Source organism: Hyperoodon ampullatus, assembly GCF_949752795.1.
Source record: "Hyperoodon ampullatus genome assembly, chromosome: 7".
NCBI lineage: Eukaryota > Metazoa > Chordata > Mammalia > Artiodactyla > Ziphiidae > Hyperoodon > Hyperoodon ampullatus.
In genome coordinates, this window is record NC_136920.1 from 54507417 (window position 1) to 54528158 (window position 20742).

A 20742-nucleotide genomic window follows, 5' to 3' on the forward strand; every position below is an offset into this window, starting at 1 on the left:
TTTGCAGTTGCCACGAGGTGAGGACCATGAGGCTGAGCTTGGTGCCCAGGAGGAAGGAGTCTGCCGGGCCTCAGCGGGATCTCGGGTTTGGAGGTTTGTTCCCCTGGTGCTTAAAGTCGAATCTATCTTCCATTCCTCACAGCAGCCACTACGCCCCGGCCGTGGCTTCTGGTCCTGAGCTGGGGCCTGCCTCCTGAGGGGTCTTGGAAAGCACCCAGTCTCTTTTTTCCCTTGGGATCCTCATTAGGATTAAAAGCCCTCTATTTAAGGTTCAAAATTCCCAGGTAGTTTATATACTTGTCTGTATTTTACTGGACAGGAGGGCATGAAAGAAGTCTGTAGTTCAAGGCCCTTTCACTTTACCTTCAAAAAACAGCAAACTCCTTTTAAAGACTCATCGCTCAGGTGATAGAAACTTTATCCTCTCCAACCTTTCCATTCTCAGAAACCAGCCTTGTGTACGTGACCACCCCAGACAGCAGGCCGATGTTGGGTTTCTTACCCACTCTGGAATGCCAAAGGCATGACACTGGGCGACCTCTTGGTCCCGAAGAAAATGTGTTTGATTCTGAGGGCAAACTGCCAACGGAGAACCAACTTTCGGGCAGGCTCAGCTATCCTGGCAGAAGCTGAGTCACAGATGTTTGCTGGTGCCTGGTAGCCCTAGATTCACCCAACACCAGAATCCCACTTTTCTAAACCCGCCTGTTGTCCTTGAAGACTTTTGACCCCACAGCTTCAGCAAAAGGACTCTCCCAAGCTGCCTCTGGACGACCAACACTGGAGACTCTGGCCTTACCATGTGGAAATAGTTTTCCTGAAGTCTGGAACTAATTTTGAGAAGTTTTTTTCTCAACACTTTTGTGTTTCTAACACTGTATTCTTGACTGTGTAAATACCAACAAGGCTGTAAATAAATGCAGATGTAGATACCTTCTAGAAAAAAAAAAAGACATAAAAACAAAACTAGAAGTGATCCCGTGTAGCCTTCGTTGACAAATAAAAGAATATTTTGTGTTTAAAGCTGTCTGGTGGCCTTTGTTTGGAGTGATTGCTTGAGCCAGTCCTCTGAGTTTGCACTACTAGAAGCTCCTGTTCTCAGGAGGACCTCCAAAGCTCTGGTGCTTGGCCCCAAAGTCCCTCTTAAGCCCTCCAGGTGACAGCTGTCAGGGAGAGGCATTTCCAGAGGACACAAAGACCCTGGGGCTTAACCTCACGAATGTCAAAGCACCTCTGACATCAGCTATGCCCCACTGCTCCCCCGGGCCACATTGCAGCTGCTGTCCTACTGGCCTCAGGGACAGACTCCAAGGGGCGGGACAGCTCGACACTGCCCTAAGGAAAAAGCCTGTGCTCTGCCACTGGGCACAGAATTGTCCACTATGTCACACGTCACTGCGTTCCACATGGGGTGTCACTGGTTGCGCTTTCAAAAATAAACGCATATTCATCATACAAATTATTATAACCACATAATACAACTTGGAAAAAAAGGAAGAAAATTCCTTTAGCATTGTTTTGGGTTTTTTTGTTTTTTGCTCTGTGTGTTCTTAATCTAAGGTAATTGAAAAAAATCTAAGGTAGTCACAGCATACAGGTAATTTTTCACCCTGCTTTTCTCACATAATCTCACATTTAACCTCATGTCTAGAAGCCAGGGATGACAGCTGGTCACTTTGGAAAGTACATTTGCTAAGCCCACCTCCCTTGTGTGAACAGCAAATCTTATGAAAATTCAAATAATTGAGGACAGGAGTGAGAACAGAAGGTTCATTGCTTCCCATTAGCCTCAGGTCTGGCCCATCACCAGGCCCTGTGGGAAGGAGCTTCAAGCTTCGGCTCTCTTCCTTCCACCCGGGAAGCTATGGGCTGTCCAGGCACTGCTACCCAAGCTGTCATACTTTTGTGGTGCCAGGGACGGAGACACCTGCAGTGGTAAAAAAAAAAAAATTTGGGGGGGTGCAAAACTTGGCTCTAGCACTTAACTGTGTGATCTTAGACAATTAATTTAAATTCTAAGCCTCAATCTTCTATCTATAACGAGGGTATGATGGCACATACCATACCTTCCTGGTTACTGCTCAGATCACCTTAAAGGAGCAGGCGTATAATGTTGCATGCTGCTCTCTGAACAACAGGACACTTGGCCCAGTGTAACTTTTCCCCCTCACATCTCCCTCCCCAGCCCTCCACCCACCTCCCTTCCAGAGTCTGGTACTCTTCCCACTATACCAGTGGTTCTCAAACTTTGGCCTGTACCAGACTCACCTGGAGTGTTTATCAAACCACAGATTGCCGGCCCCGCCCCCGTAATTTCTGGAATCAGTGGGTCTGAGATGGGGCCCCATAATGTGCATTTCTAACATATTCCCAGGTGATGCTGATGCCCCTTCACGCTTTGAGAACCACTGCCAACGACACTATCTTTTACACTATGGAGCGAAAAAGCTACTCAGCATGGCCCCTCAGATGCCCTTGGTCAAGGATACCTACCATTTCCAGCCAGCAGAGCCAGTGTATCGGCCCTCCTCTGCTGCGCCCTCTCCCGCTTCTGCACTACATACAGTCAGCCGCGTGGGAACGTCCCCCACCCCAAGATACCCAGGCTTTCACACCTTGTGGGCCTTTGCACTCAGAGCTTCTTCAAGCCCAGTGGAAGAGTTCTCCGAAGCCCTCCGGCAGCCCTTTCTCTCTCCACAGGGACTCACCGCACACTGCCACGAGCCAGGCACTTTCAAGACTGAATTAACTTGGGCGTGAGCATCTCGAGCCCAACCCGATCTGTGTCTATCTAATCCTCTGCGCATCCCCAGGGCCCAAAGCAGGTACCCAGCTGTGGGTCACCCTAAGCTCAGCTTGGTCTTTGCTGCAGGGGTCCACTCTCTCTGGTGTATTTGAGAAAAAGGGGGATGGTTGCCTATCCCCTTCTGAATGGAGGCCGCCTCGCCTCCCGAACCGGGTGTTGCGCTCCCTCCCAGGCTCTCCTTGCCAGACTGCGTGCTGCAAGCGCGCGGGCCTCGCGAGAGGAGGGGGCGGGAGCGAGGCAGGTCTCCTCCCCTACGTTCCGCGTACGCCACGCTCTGTAACCCCGCCCTCGAGGTTGCACGGGAGATTCTTCAGGATGCGTTGGAGGCGGTGGGGAAAACTACCAAGAAGAAGACTTTACAGTGAGTACTATTAGGCCTTTTCTCCCGTATCCAGCGGAGAAGGGTGTAACCTCTTACAGGGCGTTCCTCGTGGTCTCACCCACCCTGCCCTTGTTCCCAGTTCTCAAGCTGGCGTTTCTGTGGGCGTCTCTCCCTTCAGCCCCACACTGGAGTTCCATGCCTTGGAAAGCTCCACTGCTACTGGAGTGCCCAGCCCTGCCTGCATCAGGCCATCCAGCGTTAATCTCTCAAGTCTGACTCCATCAGTCTGGAATGGCTCCATGGTGGGCTCTAGCCGCCATTCCCTGGTCAGTCCTCTTTCAGGGTCGCAGCGCAGTAGGAGTTGCAATTACATTTTTGTATCCTTTTAAAATCCAAAGCGTATTTGTGGAGACACACACACCTTGCAGGTGAAACCGCACAACTCACGTTGGGACTTGAGCCCACCAGTGAGGACTCGAAGCCAGCCAGAACCCAGACTGGGACGTGAACCCGCGAGCTGGGACTCAAACCTAGCCAAAACTAAGATTGGGGCTTGAACCCACTGTCTTTTAATTGAGTTCACACACCTGGTCTCAGGATTTAATGAAGCTCAGGTTCTTTATATCTCCTCTCCGAAAGAATTTAGTGAGAGACAAAGTGATAGGTAAGAAGTGGATTTATTTAGAGAGATACACATTCCATAGACAGAATGCAATCTGTCTCAAAAGGTAAGAGCTTCCCCAGGGCATGCGGCCATGGGAGAAACACACTTCGCAGACAAGAGTTTGGGCCATCTCAGAAGGCAAGAGGCCTCAAAATATGGGGTGGTTAGTTTTTATGGGCTGGAAAATTTCATAGGCTAATGAGTGGGAAGATTATTCCAACTATCAGTATTTTGGAGAAGGGACGGAGTTTTCCAAGAATTGGGCCACCACCTACTTTTTGGCCTTTTATGGTCAGCCTTGGAACTGTTTTGGAGCCTGTGGGTGAGTCGTTTAGCATATGCTAATATATTACAATGAGCATATTATGAGGCTCAAGGTCTACTGGGAGTCGAATCTTCCGCCATCTTGGACTAGTTGGTTCTAACCAGTTTTTGTCATGTCCTCAACGACTGTCATTCTTTTAAAGGTTGTGCCCTGCCTCCTTCCCTCCTGTTTCACAAAAACTAACATCAGTTCTTAGGGGCAATAGAGTCTTAAACCCATCGGGAAGAATGTAAGCATTTTCCTCCTGCCCTGTAATCTGCAAGCCCACTTCTGCCTTTAAGAAGTCAGCACCCTGGGACTTCCCTGGTGGTCTAGTGGCTAAGACTCTGAGCTCCCAATGCAGGGGGCCCGGGTTCCACCCCTGGTCGGGGAACTAGATCCCGCATGCCGCAATGAAGATCACATGGCAACAAAAGTTCTGCGTGCCACAACTAAGACCCTGTGCAGCCAAATAAATAAATATTAAAAAAAAAAAAGTCAGCACCTGACATTGTATGCGGAGTATTTGGGCCCTGGCTTTGGCATCCCTTCCCCTACCTTCAAAATATAACCCCTCTACATTCCTAGGACTGAGTTCTTAAGGTAAAAATCTCTTCCCCAGTCTGTGAGATGGGAACGGAGGAAATGGAGTCATTCTTTCAGATACAGATATTTATTATAAGATGCGTGGTTGGATGGATGGAAAGATAATGGATGATTAAATAAATGAATGCCATGGCAGGCTCTTGAGGAGGCCTAGAGAAAAAAATCAGCAAACATTTAATGAGCATTTCATTTACATGTTGACTGAAAAAAATGCACAACACAAAAGTTGAGTTATGTTTTGGGGTTTTTTTTAATTTTTTAAAATTTTATTTCTTTTTGGCTGCATTGGGTCTTTGTTGCTGCGCGTGGGCTTTCTCTAGTTGCGGTGAGCGGGGGCTACTCTTCCTTGCGGTGCGCAGGCTTCTCATTTCAGTGGCTTCTCTCGCTGCAGAGCACGGGCTCCAGACGCGCGGGCCTCAGCAATTGTGGCTCGCGGGCTCCAGATCACAGGCTCATCAGCTGTGGCGCACGGGCTTAGCTGCTCCGTGGCAAGTGGGATCCTCCTGGACCAGGGCTCGAACCCATGTCCCCAGCATTGGCAGGCGGATTCCTAACCACTGCGCCACCAGGGAAGTCCTGAGAGTTATGTTTTATTCAGCGGACAAAACTGAGGACTTAAGCCTGGGACACAGCGTCTCAGATACTCTGAGGGACTGCTCCAAAGAGGCAAGTGGGGAGCCAGCATATATAGGAGTTTTTGCAACAAAGACCAGGTAGTCGGAACATCACAAGATTACTGTTAATTAAAGAAAACTAGATGTAGCAAGTTAAGGAATTTAGTGCCTTTCTATATGTGGGAAGTTGCAAGAGTCTGGGCTCACTGAAATCATTCCTTTGATATGTACCTCAGGTGTCTGGGGCCAGTACCCTGTGCTTTCTCATCCTGAGTCTCCTCAGGGTGCATGTTGGGGGGTGGCTACAGTAGCTAATGGCTTGATGGCAGGCATCCTGTTTCTATCCTCAGTTCCCTCAGGGCTCACCTTCCGGGCGGCTGTAATGTGATGGCTTGATGACTGCAACATCCTTTGTTTACTGATATGGCAGGCAGTATTTTTCATTCACATATATAAGCGGCCTTAGAGGACCTAAAGATGTAAGACAGGACCCTTTGCTTATAAACATTACCACCCAATCAGGGAGTCTAGAAATATTCCGAAAACAGACTGTGATACAAAGGGGCACCTGCTCTGTGTCACTACTCCAGAAGCCTCAGCATCCAAGCTTGCTAGAACTCAGAATTCTGGTGAAGGAGAGCAGAAATCTTCCAGGTTTTGCCCTGGGAGAGGTGCCAGGGACCCAGTCTCTGGAATCAAGAAGTACCGTAAGCTCAAGCTCAGTCTTGGGGACAGGGAGTTGCCAGTTTGTTAGCTGAAGCATGGCAAAGCAGCCAGGGGCCCCAGGCACTACAGTGTGTGGCGATATAAAATTGGATGGTGTAGGGCTACTGGGAGCAGAACCCCATCAGTGTCCAAGGGTCAGGTCCAGGCCTCCAGGGAGGTGTCTGGGTCAGGGCAGGTAGGCCAGGCAGATGCCCTGGCATCCACACTTCACTGACATAGGTCTGGTTGTAGGAGGAACCAAGCCCTGGGGGACTCAAGCTCACCCTCTGCCTTTGCCATGATTCCGTGACAGCAAGACTAGCCCCAGCTCCCACCTTCTGCCTTGACTGAGGCCCCTAATGTGCCCCTTGCCTGATCAGCCTGTGATTTTATCTACAGACTCAAGAGATTTCAGCTAGCTGGAGGGGAGGGAGGCGGTGGGCCAAGTCTCAAGTGCTAAGAAGGTGCTTCCAACAGATACCACTTTCCACAGTGGCAAAGAAGGGGAGCGCAGGGTGGGCTGGGTGGGAAGAGGAAGGAATCATAGAATTTCCTGGAAGAGGTGGATTTGGTGAGGGAATTAGATGAGAGCAGAAGACATTCCTGATGGGAGGAAGGTGTGCTAGTCTCGTGGTCCTGGGGGAGCCTGGGCCCCTAAGACCTGTTCCTGCAAACCTAGTCCAGGCAGGCAGAAAGCCCCACATTCCCAGGGATCTGATCCAGCATGTCTCAACTTTTTTCACACAGCAAAACACATGACGGTTGATGTTTACATTCAACACTGAATCCCAGGGATTTATGTAGATTTGGTATAATAAAGATGTAAGTTATGTGCAAACGCCAGCAAGCAGGAATGCCCCCTCTTTCTCCACACTCATAAAGCATATCAGAATGGAAGTAAGGGAGACTGATGATAGTATTACAGGGATAATTTTGAATGCACTCGAATTGATAACAAAAGGAATTATTATTCCTTTAACTGTTATTTATAATGACTGACTTCTGACTTGCATCACTGTGGGTAGTAACGCAAAGACCAGGAGCAATCGCTACCTTCTTTTTGCTTCTCTTTCTGTCTTGAGTGGGAGAGTTCTGCATGAGGAGACGCTGCACAAGGGTTTGTCTGAAATTAAGTTATTATGCAGTGGTCCCAGAAAAAACAGACACATGAAGATGAGGGACAAGGAAGGAAAGAGGGCCATCAAGGGTGTGAGCTCAAGCAAAGTCTCAGGAGAGGAACTTTGTCTCAGTCCAGTGGGGGCGTTGTGGAGACAATCTAGGTCACACCTGAGAGTTGTCCCCAGCTGGGCAGAGGCTGGAGTGTTTACATCTCTGCACCTGTCAGTCATCGGTTAAGGGCTGCCCCTGGGGATGTCATTTCTCGGGCACTTCTGGCTTTCTGTGCACTCAGCAAAGGGAGCCCCAGCAGCCTGAGGACAGCCCGGCCTACAAAGAGTTGCAGGTGTTGGCTGTTAGGAATGAAGGCACACAGCTTTCATTCATTTCCATCAGAGGAGGTTGGTGGAGTCTCACAGCACCTGCTGTGCTCTCATTTCCTGCCTCACTGGGCACCTAGTAAATGCTAGTCAACTGTTGGCTAGTGAGGGATGCATCCAAGAGAACAGGACACAATAATTGCAAGCGTTAAGCTAACAGAGAGCAGGACCCCACATGTTTTGCTTACCACCGTATCCCTGGCACAAGAAGCATTCATACACATTTGTTGGGAAAACGATGAATGACTCCCCCACGGTGATCCTGTGACTTAAGAGCTTCTCCAGTGTGTCCTTAGTTTTCCCTTCCATTGCTTACCTGATTCGGTTGATGCTGCCAGAGGCCGTGGAGCACTCAGGAGGAGCTCCCTGGGGCCTCACCACATGGTGACCCTCCTCACTGAGCAAGTACCCCCCAACTGGGAGGCCCAACATCTGCCCGTTTTGTCCTGATCAGATGCTTCTGAGGACAAGCAGTACAGGTTAGTGGGGAGGGTTCAGGGAGATGCAGTAGGTGTGGGCTCTAGACCTAGTGCTTTCTACACTAGATCTCATTAGAACCTACAACAACCTTCATGGCAGGTGTTATAACATCCCATTGTGCAGGTGAGGTATATGAGGACTGGAGATGTTCATGATTTGTGATATTAAGAAATGGACTCGGAATCTGAATCTAGGTTTGCTTAACTCCAAATTCTAGGCTGTTTCTCTTATGTCTTAAAGCTGGGGAGCAAGGGAATTTCTGAGGTGGAGGGCTTCATGTGAAGTCTGCTGATGGCCAGCCGCCCCTCGAGCAGCCAGCAGGTCCCCTGATGACTATTCAGTGGACACACGCCTCCCACCCAAGACTTGGCACAGTTCCAAACTCAGGGCTGCCTTCAGCAGGGTGTGCAAACTGAGCAGCCACACAGGGCCCTGTACTCAGAAGGGCCCGCTCTTGGTTTAAGGCTCTGCTGTCACCATCTTGAAATTCTTTATAGTTTTTAAGCCAGGAGTCCTGTATTTGCATGTGCACTGGGCTGTGCAAGTTATATAGCCAGTCCTCCCCACACTGCTTACCTGGTGTGGACACACACTTTCGGCATTCTAGGGCATTCTCAGAGCCCTCAGGCAGAGGGTGGTCCCTGGAACCCAAAGCGGTGCTGTGGCTGAGAAATCCCTTATATATCTTTGGGGCGTGTGGAGGACTGAAGAGAAGCAGCCTGACCTTTTCCCAGGCCCGCCAACACCAAGCCAGGGAATCCCCACTCAGTGGGAAACATCCACGCCCAGTAAAGCGGCAAAGGCCTGGGAAAGAAGCAGGTGCAGGGACAGTGGTCACAAAGCAGCCCCAAGCCAGTTCCATCCACGGATCAGGGGAGGTGACACCTTGACCGAGTCTTAGGGAAAGGAATAAAGAAGGGAGTGGCAGGCAGATGGCCTGGTGAAGCAGAGGCACTGAGGCATCCTGTGGGGAGCTGGGCATGGCTCCTGGACAAGGCCAGGGAGGGGCCTCAGGACCCCAGACTGGACTGGTGGGTGGGGCCAGACTTTTCCTCTTCGCCCTCAGATTTTGTCCTCCTGCACCTGTACATTCTCCTGGGACAGTCTCCATGTGCACCCCAGATCTTACCAGACGGCTGGAATTTATTGAGATGAGAGGTTTGATTTTCTGCAGACAGAGGTTTATCTGCTCTTCCATGCTACTGTACAGGGCAGGTGATGAGCTTACACACTGATGGTATCTTCACATTGACAATGCCACCTAGTGGTCGCCTGTCACACTTTCCCACCTCTCCAGACTGACATGCAGAAAAACACGGTGAGACCCTATAGGACCATAATAATGCCCCTCCTGCCCCTGCTCTTTGTGTGGTTCAGATGACCTTCCTACAGGAATCCTTTTAACCTACACAGCATTCCCAAAGCCGAGCAATGACCTTTTGAAGATGCTCCCCAAAGCACCACACTCACACACACCCCCGCCCTGCACCCAGAAAGGGGACAGAGATGGGAGATCAGCTCTGGAGGTCCCTTCCTCCCCTGCCTCAGTGCCTTCTGAGCCTTGGGCCACTAAGAGGAGGGTCCCTTAGTCCTGAATGAATGTGCTGTCCCCAGCACCTTGGGAATGATTGCAGACGCCTCTGCTGAGCATGGGGTTGGAAGAAGGTGAGCAAAACAGCATTCATGACTCATGGGGTTGGAGACTTACCTTAGGCCTCTTCAAACAATCAATAATGACAACATCAATAACAAGAAGAAGGAGGAGAGGAGGAGCTGGAGGGGAAACTGCTATTTCTTGAGAGCCATCACCCAGGCCAGACAGCCATCCCATCCCCTTAGGTATCTTCCTTGAATGCATTTTGCAAGTGCATTAAATCTGTCTCACAGCAAGGCAGTGTTCAGATGGGAATTAATATGCACTGGGTGCCTACTATGTGCCAGGGACTTTTCTAAGCACTTTATTTATTTATTATTTATTATTTATTAATTATTAATTATTTTACTTATTTTTTTTATTTGTTATTTTATTTATTTATTATTTATTCATTTATTTATTTATTTATGGTGCACAGGCCTCTCACTGTTGTGGCGTCTCCCATTGCGGAGCACAGGCTCCGGACGCGCAGGCTCAGCAGCCATGGCTCACGGGCCCAGCCGCTCCGCAGCACGCGGGATCCTCCCGGACTGGGGCATGAACCCGCGTCCCCTTAATCGGCAGGCGGACTCCCAACCACTGGGCCACCAGGGAAGCCCCTCTAAGCACTTTAAATGCATTTGCTCATTTAGTCGTCACCATAGCACAACCAGCGAGATACTATTGCTATCCCCATTTTGCAGGTGGAGAAACTGAGGCCCTTGTCCGAGGGCATGCAGCTAGTAAGTGGAGAAATTGAGATTTGCACCTAAGCAATCCAGTTCCAGGGCATGCACTATTAATCACAACCCAGGCTACCTCCTCGGCTGAGAGACAAAAAGAAAATGCATACACCCTGTACTGGAGTTTGCTGGGAAAGAAGGATATGTGATTGAATCTCCATAGTGTGTTTACTTATTTTCTCATTTGACAGCCTTTTCGTAAAGGACATCTTACACCAGGTGTGGGTAGGAGCATAGGTTTAAATTAGGAGAAGAGAAGCTAAACTAGGTTGGACCTGTGCACAGGTGATTCAGGATGGGGCAGGAGGCACTGGGTCAAGAAGCAGGGTCCAGGCACAGCTAGCCAGGTAGTGCCTGAACTCTGGTCTAACTGGGTCTAAGGAATACCTCTCTGTCCAGCAAATACTGAATCCTCAGCAAACTGCTACTAGAGCCCTAATTATATCTCAGAAACTCCACTGATTCTCTCCCTTCAGCTTTAGGCTTCCTACCTAGGGAGAGAAGGGGAACACCGGTGATGAGGCAGCACCCAGCTTCACAGAGCGAAACAAGACTAGCTCCCTCATGGGGCCAGGGTTCCAGATAGATGGGCCGGAGCTGCCATCTACTGACTAACTGGATGTACTGCACAGGCTATTGCCAGGGTCCAGCCCTTCTGCCCAGGTGCAGAGGGAAAGGGGCCTAAGGTGGCTGAATCCTTTGGTCCTTAAGCAGCCTTGAGAAGAAAGGGCTGTCATCTCCTGTGTCTTGTAAATGAAGAGGAGTCTGAGACTCCGAGAGGTGACAAGAGGTAGTAATAACTCATTTACCATTTGCCAGACTCTACTAAGCACTTTACATTCCTTATCTCCTTGAACCTTCTCAAGAATCCCATGAGATTTATCCCCCTGTTACTTGTTGTGTCTCTGAAGTCCCTTTATTCTGTAACAGTTTCACCTTCTTAATGCCATTTATTCGCTGGAGACACCAGGTTACTTGTACTACAGAAGGTCTCACAGCCTGAAGTTGGGTGATAGTTCTTCAGAGTGTCATTTCACCCTTGACTCCAGTCTCTATAAGCTGGCCTAGAACTCTAAAGGCTTACTTAAATTCAGGTTCAATTGTTTCAAGCAAGACTAATTCATGTGTACTTTCTATTGCATCTCATCAGGAGGCACGTAATGTTTGATTGTCCTACTTCTCGTGATGTTAAGATTTGACTGATGTTAAAGCAATGCAAAAAAATGCTGACTTTCTGGGTCTGTTATTCCTTTATTAAGTTGGAACTGGTCTTTATTTATTTATTTATTTATTTGATTTTGGAACTGGTCTTTAAAGAAGACCATTCAGGTTCTGGCTCCAGGTAAGATGGAGCAGCCACAGAACCTGAACAGAATGCACAGAGCTACATGAGGACTCTGAAAAGTAAACAGTGGCAGCTGGAGTGGGAAGGAAAACTAGAATTTGGGGTGCCGCTGAATTGGTAGTGAGTTCACCTTTTTTATTCCCCCCTGGTATCCGCCAGCCTAACTCAAGGCAGCTGAAAACCCAGAAGTAGGCCTCAGTACAGCTGGAACTCCAGGAGAAACCCTCTATTTCAGGCTTGAGGCATGAGAAAGGAGTGTCCTGAGAGTGGCAGCAGAGGCCCACGGATACCTAAAGCTCCAAGGGAGGGGAAATATCCCCTTTGATCAGAGGAGTAATGGTCTCAAGTGTGTGGGTGAACCCCCTGTTCCTTTTTCTCTCTCTCCATCATCCCAGCAGATGGCCCCAACGCAGGAGCAGTAGTTCTGGGAAGTACAGGTCAGAAGGGTGGGTAAATAAAGCCCCAGATATATGGCTGGAAAACCAAGAAGGGAGCCTCAGGGAAACAAAGTACCAGGGAGACTGTGGAGGAAACAGGGAGGAGCTCAGGACAGTGAGCCCATAAGTTGCTTGTGACCTCCTGGCCTCACTTCTAGCTGTGCATACAGAGATCAGGCCCTCAGCAGCATACCGTAACCTTTGAGAACTGAACTGAGAAATAGGCCATGGCTCAGGTCCCAGACTGGCCATTGGGTGGCACACATGCAAAACAGAGCTGAACAGACATCAAAACCACAATCCACAGAGGGTTGGTCAGAGCTTGTGGCCTAAATCCAACCTAGTCAAATGCTTGCTTCTGAATTTTTTAAATTGTCCATAGAATTTAAATAAGACTGAGAGACTCATAATAGGGAAAATATCCAGGATACTTGGCATATGAAGAGCCAGGAAAATCTCCACTCAGCCAATGCTGAAACGATCTAACAGACTTTAAAGCAGCTATTATAAAAGTGCTGCAAAAGTAAGGGTGAACACTCCTAAAGCAAATGGAAAGATAGAAGGTCTCAGAAAATAACTAAAAGATACATAGAAAAGCCAAATTGAAATTTTACAACTAAAAACTTACATTAACCAAAAGTTTAAAAACTCACTGGATGGCTCAATATGGCAGAATGGACAGAAGAAGAATCAATGAACTTGAAGATGGATTGATTAAAAGTATCCAATTGGGGCTTCCCTGGTGGTGCAGTGGTTGAGAGTCCGCCTGCCGATGCAGGGGACACGGGTTTGTGCCCCGGTCTGGGAGGATCCCACATGCCGTGGAGCGGCTGGGCCCGTGAGCCATGGCCGCTGAGCCTGCGCATCTGGAACCTGTGCTCCGCAACAGGAGAAGCCACAACAGTGAGAGGCCCGCGTACTGCAAAAAAAAAAAAAAAAAAGTATCCAATTGGAACAACATGGGAACAAAAGATTAAAAAAAAAATTGGAGCCCCTAGGATCTGTGAGACCACATGAAAAGGTCTAATTTTGTGTCACTGGAGTCAGAGAAAGAGAGGAAACAGTGCAGTGCAGAAAACATGCTCAAAGAAATGAGAGCTGAAAACTTCCCACATATGGAGAAAACATAAACTTACATATTCAAGAGGCTTTGAAAACCACAAACAATATAAAGTGTCTACCTGCCAAGCTTTGGCATTTGGGGGACTACTCTTGAATCTGTGGGGACCATGGCAGACAAGGCATTATCAACACTGAGGTCATTCTGCATAGGAAAGGTAGGAACACGAGCCAGTGGAAGTCTCATTGTAAAGCCAGGTTCCCAATATTTTTGTTGATGATAAGCCACCGAATTATGCAGTTGTAAGTCCAAGTCGATCCGTTTCATAAGGCAATTCTTCAATAGTTAAGCAATTGTCTGTACATTTCTGAAATTATCTGGGTAATATTTTTGTGGTTCACAACTTCAAACCATTCTATCAGTGAAGGATTTTAGTAAATGGGAGTTCATTATATTGTTAAAAAATAAATGAACTAGGGCTTCCCTGGTGGTGCAGTGGTTGAGAATCCGCCTGCCGATGCAGGGGACATGAGTTCGTGCCCCGGTCCGGGAAGATCCCACGTGCTGCGGAGCGGCTGGGCCCGTGAGCCATGGCCGCTGAGCCTGCGTGTCCGGAGCCTGTGCTCCGCAACGGGAGAGGCCACAACAGTGAGAGGCCCGCGTACCGCAAAAAAAAAAAAAAAAAAAAAAAAAAGGTGGTCTAATACATGAAGGGGTCATTGTTTCCAGGTCAAATAAACGCAGATAACTGTGTTGGAAAAGGAAAGAGAGAGGCTCAAAGATTCTGGCAGGCAATGCCCAGCAATTCCTCCACTCTCTCTCCAGCAGCTTCACACTGTCATGCCTTCTCTGACTACCCCGTTCCAAGTCTCTTCACTTACTCTTACCTGTCAACGGGTTACCTTCTGTAGCAAGCCATCTTTGGCATCCCACGCTTAGGCTGTGTCAGGGAACTGATCACCCTTTTATTCAATTGTCTGTTTAGATGTCTGATACCACCCAACTGTGACTTTAGCAGGGGCTCTGTCTTGTTTTTCTCTGTTCTCAGAACTCAGAAAAGATTGATCCCCTCTCAACAATCAAGAGTCTCCTTCTGGTGCGCTTTCCTTCTGCATCAGTCACTCCTTGCCCTTCACTTTGCGTTCCTCAGCATCACCCGGAAGCTTTAGAAATGAAGACTCTAATACCTCGCCCCAAGTGGGTTACCTAGTTCCTTCAACGCTAACCTCTACAACCCTAGCGTCTTAACTCTGCCCCATCTCAGCTCCTGACCCCGCCCCTTCCTCCGCTTCACCGCCTCTTTAAGTGGAGTCACAAGTACGCATGCTCCCTCTGAACTTCCTCGTAGCGTGTTGACGTTAGCGTTGGCGTGGTGACGTAGGGGTGGGTGCCGCGCGTGTTTCAGCTGGGGTGCCGCGCGTGAGCTTAGAAGCTACGCGGGGTTGTGGGGTGTCCCGGGAGCTCAAGGCACGCGCTTTCTTTTTGGCGTTCGCCGCTGAACGTCTTGTGTCCTTTCCGCCCTTTCGGGGAGGGGGAAAGCAGAGCTTCTCCTTCACGAGCTGGGGCCCGTGAAGGAGAAGGGAGCCAGCGGGGGACTCTGGAGTGCCTGAGGGAAGGGCTGCGGCCCGGAAGAGGGGAGGAGAAGAGAGGGTTCCTGTAGGCAGAGTCCGCACGCGCTGGGATCAGGGCTGGTCCCGAGAAGGGCCTGGGGCGGCCGCGCTATGTTCGGGGCCCGGTGCCTGCTCCGAGCCCTGCGTTCCTGTTCCTCGGCTCCCTGCCCAAGGCACAAACCTACAGCCAAACTGAGCGTGCGGGACGCTCTCGGGGCCCAGAACGCAAGTGGGGAGCTCGTTAAGGTCCAGGTTAGTGTATCGGAAGGGGGTGGGTTTGTCCTTTTCGTTGACTGATATGGCACGTCCACGTCTAGGCTTGCCTTGTGCTGTCGGGTCGTACAGAACGACCGGCAGGGCAAAGTTAGAAAATGTAGGCAGTCGTGTGGGTCCACGTTTTTCTCCTCTCATTGGTTACCGTTAGTTTTGCCTGGAAAGTGCTGGAACTTTGCTTTCATGATACAGGTTATTACCCGTAAACTTGTTAATCATACAACAAAATGAACGAGCCCCTTTTCTTTTGTCCCTCATAACGTGTGTCCACAGTTATATAGCTCCTTGAGTGCAGGAACTATGTCTTACCCGTCTTGATAGTCACATGTAGCTGGCAGTAAATATTTGTTCAACTAAACCATACCTTTTATTCAACTTTTAACCACCTCAGTGCCTAAAATGGGGCTTTGCATAAAACTTATGTTAATAAATTAGGAGAACGAGTGGAGTGTAGCAGTTTGAAAGAGCTCTGGAGTGAAGCTGCCTCGGTTTAAATCTCTGCCGCTTAGTAGCTTGTTAATTATGGGCATGCCACTTAACGTGCTCTAAACCTCAGTTCCCTCTTATGAGAATGGAGATAATAGTCCCTATCTCACAGAGTCCTGAAGATTAGTTACAAAACATTTAGGACAGTGGCCCACCGTGAATAAATGTTAGTTGCTATCCTTTCTCTTGTTAATATTTGCAGCGTCTCCACACAGAAGGTACCTCCTTAAAGGAGCAGACTAAGCAAGGAAGTTTGACTTACTAGGTTGCTGAAACACACTGATGCAGTTATTTTTGCTGTCCTCACATATCCTTGATTTTTAGCAGTATGACCAATTTCCCCCTCTTTGCATTTCTTTGGGTTTCATATTCTTTCTATTATCCAAATCAAAACGTTTTCTTGCATTAATCTGTTAATTCGACATACATTAATACCTTTGTGTGCTAGTCTAGAGAGGATTCAAAGATGAAAACAGAACCTACTCGCTAGGTTAGAGGCTTTCACTTTAGTGCTGTGCAGTCTAATTTAGAAGTATCTGAATTGAGTGGTACTGTAATTGTAAAATACACACTAATTTTGAAGAACAAAAGAATGCAAACTATCTCAGTATTTTTAATATTGATTACATGTTGATATATATTTTGGGTTCAATAAAATATACTATTAAAATTAATTTAACCCATTTCTTTTTTTTTTTTTTTTTTTTTTGCTGTGCGTGGGCCTCTCAATGTTGCGGCCTCTCCCACTGCGGAGCACAGGCTCCGGACGCGCAGGCTCAGCGGCCATGGCTCACGGGCCCAGCCGCTCCGCGGCATGTGGGATCTTCCCGGACTGGGGCACGAACCCGTGTCCCCTGCATCTGCAGGCGGACTCTCAACCACTGCGCCACCAGGGAAGCCCTAACCCATTTCTTTTTTATGTAACCACTAAAAAAGTAAAATTCCATATGTGGCTCACATATTTTTGTCAGACAGCCCTGGTCTGATGGCTAAGACAAGAAATGACAACAATGTGATAAGTATTAGTGGTATAAATAGAAAACTTTGAGAATACAGAGAGGAAGTTCTTAACAGTGTGAGGAGGTCAAAGAAGACTTCTTGCATGAGGTGACATTTCAGCTGCGTCTGGAAGGATGTGTTCCTCAGGCACAGGAACCAGGGATAGGGTGGAAGTATCATTTCAGAAGAGCTTGTTGACAAGAACATGAACTTTGAACTGAGATCTGTGTTTGAATTCCACCTGTACTACTTGGTAACCTTGAGTATTTAACAAGGTTATCCTAACTTCTCTAAATATGTTTCATCTCTAAAGTGATAGTTCTTGTGAGGATTAAGTAGAAAAATATTTATAAAGAGCTTAGGACAGAAGCACATTAAACAGCGCCCCATAAATGTTAACTTTTACTAACAAGGAAAAAGCAAGGCGTTGGTGCTTTGGATTGGGCATGTTCAAGTTATGAAGGGCCTTGTACGTGAGATTGAGGCAATTTACACTTTATTCACCGTAGCCCTGGAGAAAGATCAAGCGCTTCCTAGTAGACTTGGGTTTAAATTCAGGCTCTGCCGTTTACCAGCGGTGTGCCCTCAGGCAAGTTATTTAACTTCTCTGAGCCTCAATTCTTCACTTGTAAAATGGGAATAATGATAATCCACATTGCTGTTGTGAGGAGGAGGTGAAACAGTATATGAAGAAGGTAGTAAAATGTTTGTCACATAGTAGATGTTCAGTACATGATAGATATTCTTCCACTGGAAAATATTCATGGATTTTCTACTGTGTGCCTGACAATAGCCTTCAATGCAACTAAAAATGTGATTCCTAAACTCACAAAATATTATGGACATGCAAATAAGTAATAGAAGGGCTTTAATAACAGTGTCTATTAGGGTGTTGTGGGTATACAAAGAAAGTCAGGATCAGTACAGTTTTTCTAAGTAGGATCATCTCACTTTTCCCAAGCATGTTTGATGGTTAACCGAACACCATCAACTGTTTCACAGTTGTTCAGAGGCTGCTAGAATATTCTCTCAACCTCTATGCTAGTTAAATTTAACTAGCATAGAGGTTGTCATCTGTGAGAGAGCTGTTTTTAGTATTCTACTTGAAGACATCTCATTTGTACTCATGCATACCTGTCATTTAAATTCAGAGTGTCTTTGAAAGTTTATGTGCTACTTAATATGATCATAATAAGTTTCTTGAGAATTAGTATGATACTTTGTAAAAAAGAAAACCCCATAAAGATGTTTCTAGTCTATAACTACATAATCTCCCTTCTGGGAATTTGATATAAAAGGAGAAAGGAACCAAAATATGTGCCCTGTTATGTGTAATGGTGGGGGAGAAGGGCAGGGGCAGGAAGAAAACCTGGAATATTAGGGGGATTGGTTATGTGAATTAGGCTCATCAACCTAACAGGATTTGGGACGTCTTATTCAGAATGATGAGCTTTGTTAACAAAACGACAACAAAATAGGTGGAATGCCAAAGCTGTATTTCACTGTGATGAGAGGCATATAAAATTATATATGCATATTGGTAAACTAAAAGCAATTGATTTGTTCAGGCAGGATTATGAAGACTTATTTTTTTTTTCATTTAGTCCTCTCTGTGTATGTGTAATGAAAATATAAAGTGTTTGTATTTTAAACTCACATTTAGAAATATTTCTCATTAGGGATGGATTCGTTCAGTCCGATCCCAGAAGGAAGTCTTGTTCCTGCATGTGAATGATGGGTCATCTTTGGAAAGCCTTCAGGTTGTAGCAGATTCAAGCTTTGACAGTAGGTGAGGTTTTTTTGTTTGTTTGTTTGTTTTTAAGAGTACTTCGATTTTTTTTCATCTCCTCTGTTCCCCATTTCCCTAATCCAAGTGTTCATATTGCCCCCTCAGTGATCTTTCTAAATAAATTTGCTTTTCATAGCTTTGAGGCTCAAGTCCAAATACTTAGAATCAAGATCCTTTTCTCCTGTCTCTAACATCTTCATATGACAATATCCCCCACCTATCCTTTGCTTCTCTCTCAACTATGTGCAGCTCTCAACCCAATTAAAGGTAAAATCTTCTATCATTAAATGGTTTAGGGACTTCCCTGGTGGTCCAGTGGTTAAGACTCCATGCTCCTAATGCAGGGGGCTCGGATTCGATCCCGCATGCCGCAACTAAGACCCGGTGCAGCCAAATAAATAATAGTTTAATGTTCTGAGAGCAAGGTTGGTATTAATATGAGGGCTACATGTAAGACCTTGTTTATGCTATTGTTTTGTTATTATAGAGAACTGGCCTTTGGGAGTTCTGTGGAAGTTCAAGGGCAGCTGGTAAAAAGTTTGTCCAAAAGGCAAAATGTGGAACTGAAGGCAGAAAAAATTGAAGTTGTTGGAAATTGTGATGCCAAGGTATGTGTTGTGACACGATTATGGAGGCCGTTAAGGCTTAATTTAAAACATTAGCAATGTTTTAAGTGGATTATTGGGAAGATGGCACTTGGAACTTGTTGGAATTGTGACTTCCTAGGTAATTGAAACAGGCTATAGACTGAGGAATGTAGAAAGAGTAGCAAAAGTATTTATGTAGATGGCGGAGCCTTAGGAGTGAGAGCTAAGTGACAATACTCTGTGTATCTCTGTGATGCCTGTCACTGTTGATATTTGCCACTTTACAAGCATGCCTAGTCAGCTGCAGTGACAAAGACATACCAGGGCAAACCACATTCTTAGGAAAGCTCTGCCTAGAAATTACTTTTGCATGTTCTAGAACTGTACCATCTGGTGCAATAGCCACTAGCCACCCATGGCTATTTAATATTAAATCAGTTAAAATTAAATTAAAAATTCAGTTCCTCAGTGACATTAGCCACATTTCAAGTGCTCAGTAGTCACATGCAGCTAGCAACTACCGTACTGCATTGCACAGGTACAGATCATTTCCGTTTATCACAGAAAATTCTGTTGGATGGTGCTAGAGTGTGGGAATGCTTAGGCTGAACAAAGATAAGAAATTCTACATTAAGAAATGTTTATTCCTGTTTTTGCAAGACTCTTCTGTTAGTAGCTTTTTATGTATAGCCTGATAAAGAGGTTAGAGGGAATAAAACCATAGATTATCAATCCAGTTTCTATTTGGAGAAAATGAGACCCAATCAGGTAAAATGACTTGCATTAGGTCATATTGCTGATTAGTGGCACAGCTGAAGTTTATGTGCTAGCCATTTTAACCCCCTGTGGCTTAGCTATACTCATCTTCAAATATTTAATGAACAAAAAATGAGGAATATAGGGAAATAGCATCATTTTAATTCAAATTCATTTTTAGTTCTTTTGGATAATTGAAATGTTAACCATTTTTATTTTTGCTTTTTTAGAGGGATGTTTGATTATTAAAAATTTGCCATGTGTTTTACTCTTCTTAAATTGTTTTCCCTTGGTGGGTATTGATGCTTTCCACTACTCTTCCCCCTCATTTCAGTGTCATTTTTAAGTATTCAGCATTAGGGAATTCTGAACCTGCTAACAGTCCCCAGATTCCTATTAATGTGATCATATTGTCACTTTCGTAGGTATGGGACCTATTTCTATATGACATAAATTAATGTGTGTACAAGGCCTAAAGGAATAGATAGCTATGTTGGTAGCCTGTTTTAGAGTTCTTTTACTTAGCTTCTCTGTTATCTTTTTTATTGAAACTTTGGTTTTGGTCTGAAGCTTTTATCCTATCTTCTCAATCTTGTAAAATGAGGGTGGGCAGGGAAATTTTTCTAGGTAGAGTCATAATTTCCTTTAAAATTTTTATGAATATACATTGCTCGCTCAGATGACAGAAAGCTGTTGACCCTCACTCATGTTCTGAAACAGCAGCACATGTTGATAAATGGTGATAAATAGTGCTAATTGATAATGAGCGCTTGTGGACTTTCAAGACATTTGGGCAATTTTAAAATTCAGTACCAGCTGTGTGTATACAGCTGTAGAAAACATAATGTTTAATATCTACAATATTCTAAACTCATGTATGCCAAACAGTGGAGTGTTTTGGGTAACTATATCCTAATCTCTCTATTTGTAAGTAGTGATTGATAGCTAACGGATAGAAATTTGATAAATAACAGATTCGCCTTGGTGATAATAAGTAACTTTGCCCAAGGTTCCCAAGCTAATAAGT

At 46.3% G+C, this 20742-nt stretch overlaps 1 protein-coding gene across 10 annotated transcripts in view; it reads left to right on the forward strand.

Annotated features, from left to right (window-relative positions):
* Positions 1-14936: 14936 nt before the first annotated feature.
* Positions 14937-20742, forward strand: part of NARS2 (asparaginyl-tRNA synthetase 2, mitochondrial) — a gene marked incomplete at its 5' end in the record, with an annotated part of 136676 nt that continues 130870 nt past the window's right edge. For 9 of the 10 annotated variants that reach the window (XM_079708828.1, XM_079708831.1, XM_079708835.1 and 6 more), the window contains 3 exons: positions 14937-15077; positions 18263-18372; positions 18860-18980. In XM_079708828.1, the coding sequence (XP_079564954.1) occupies positions 14937-15077; positions 18263-18372; positions 18860-18980 (372 nt within the window). The remainder of the gene's footprint in view (positions 15078-18262; positions 18373-18859; positions 18981-20742) is intronic. The other variant, XM_079708829.1, reaches the window with a different exon arrangement.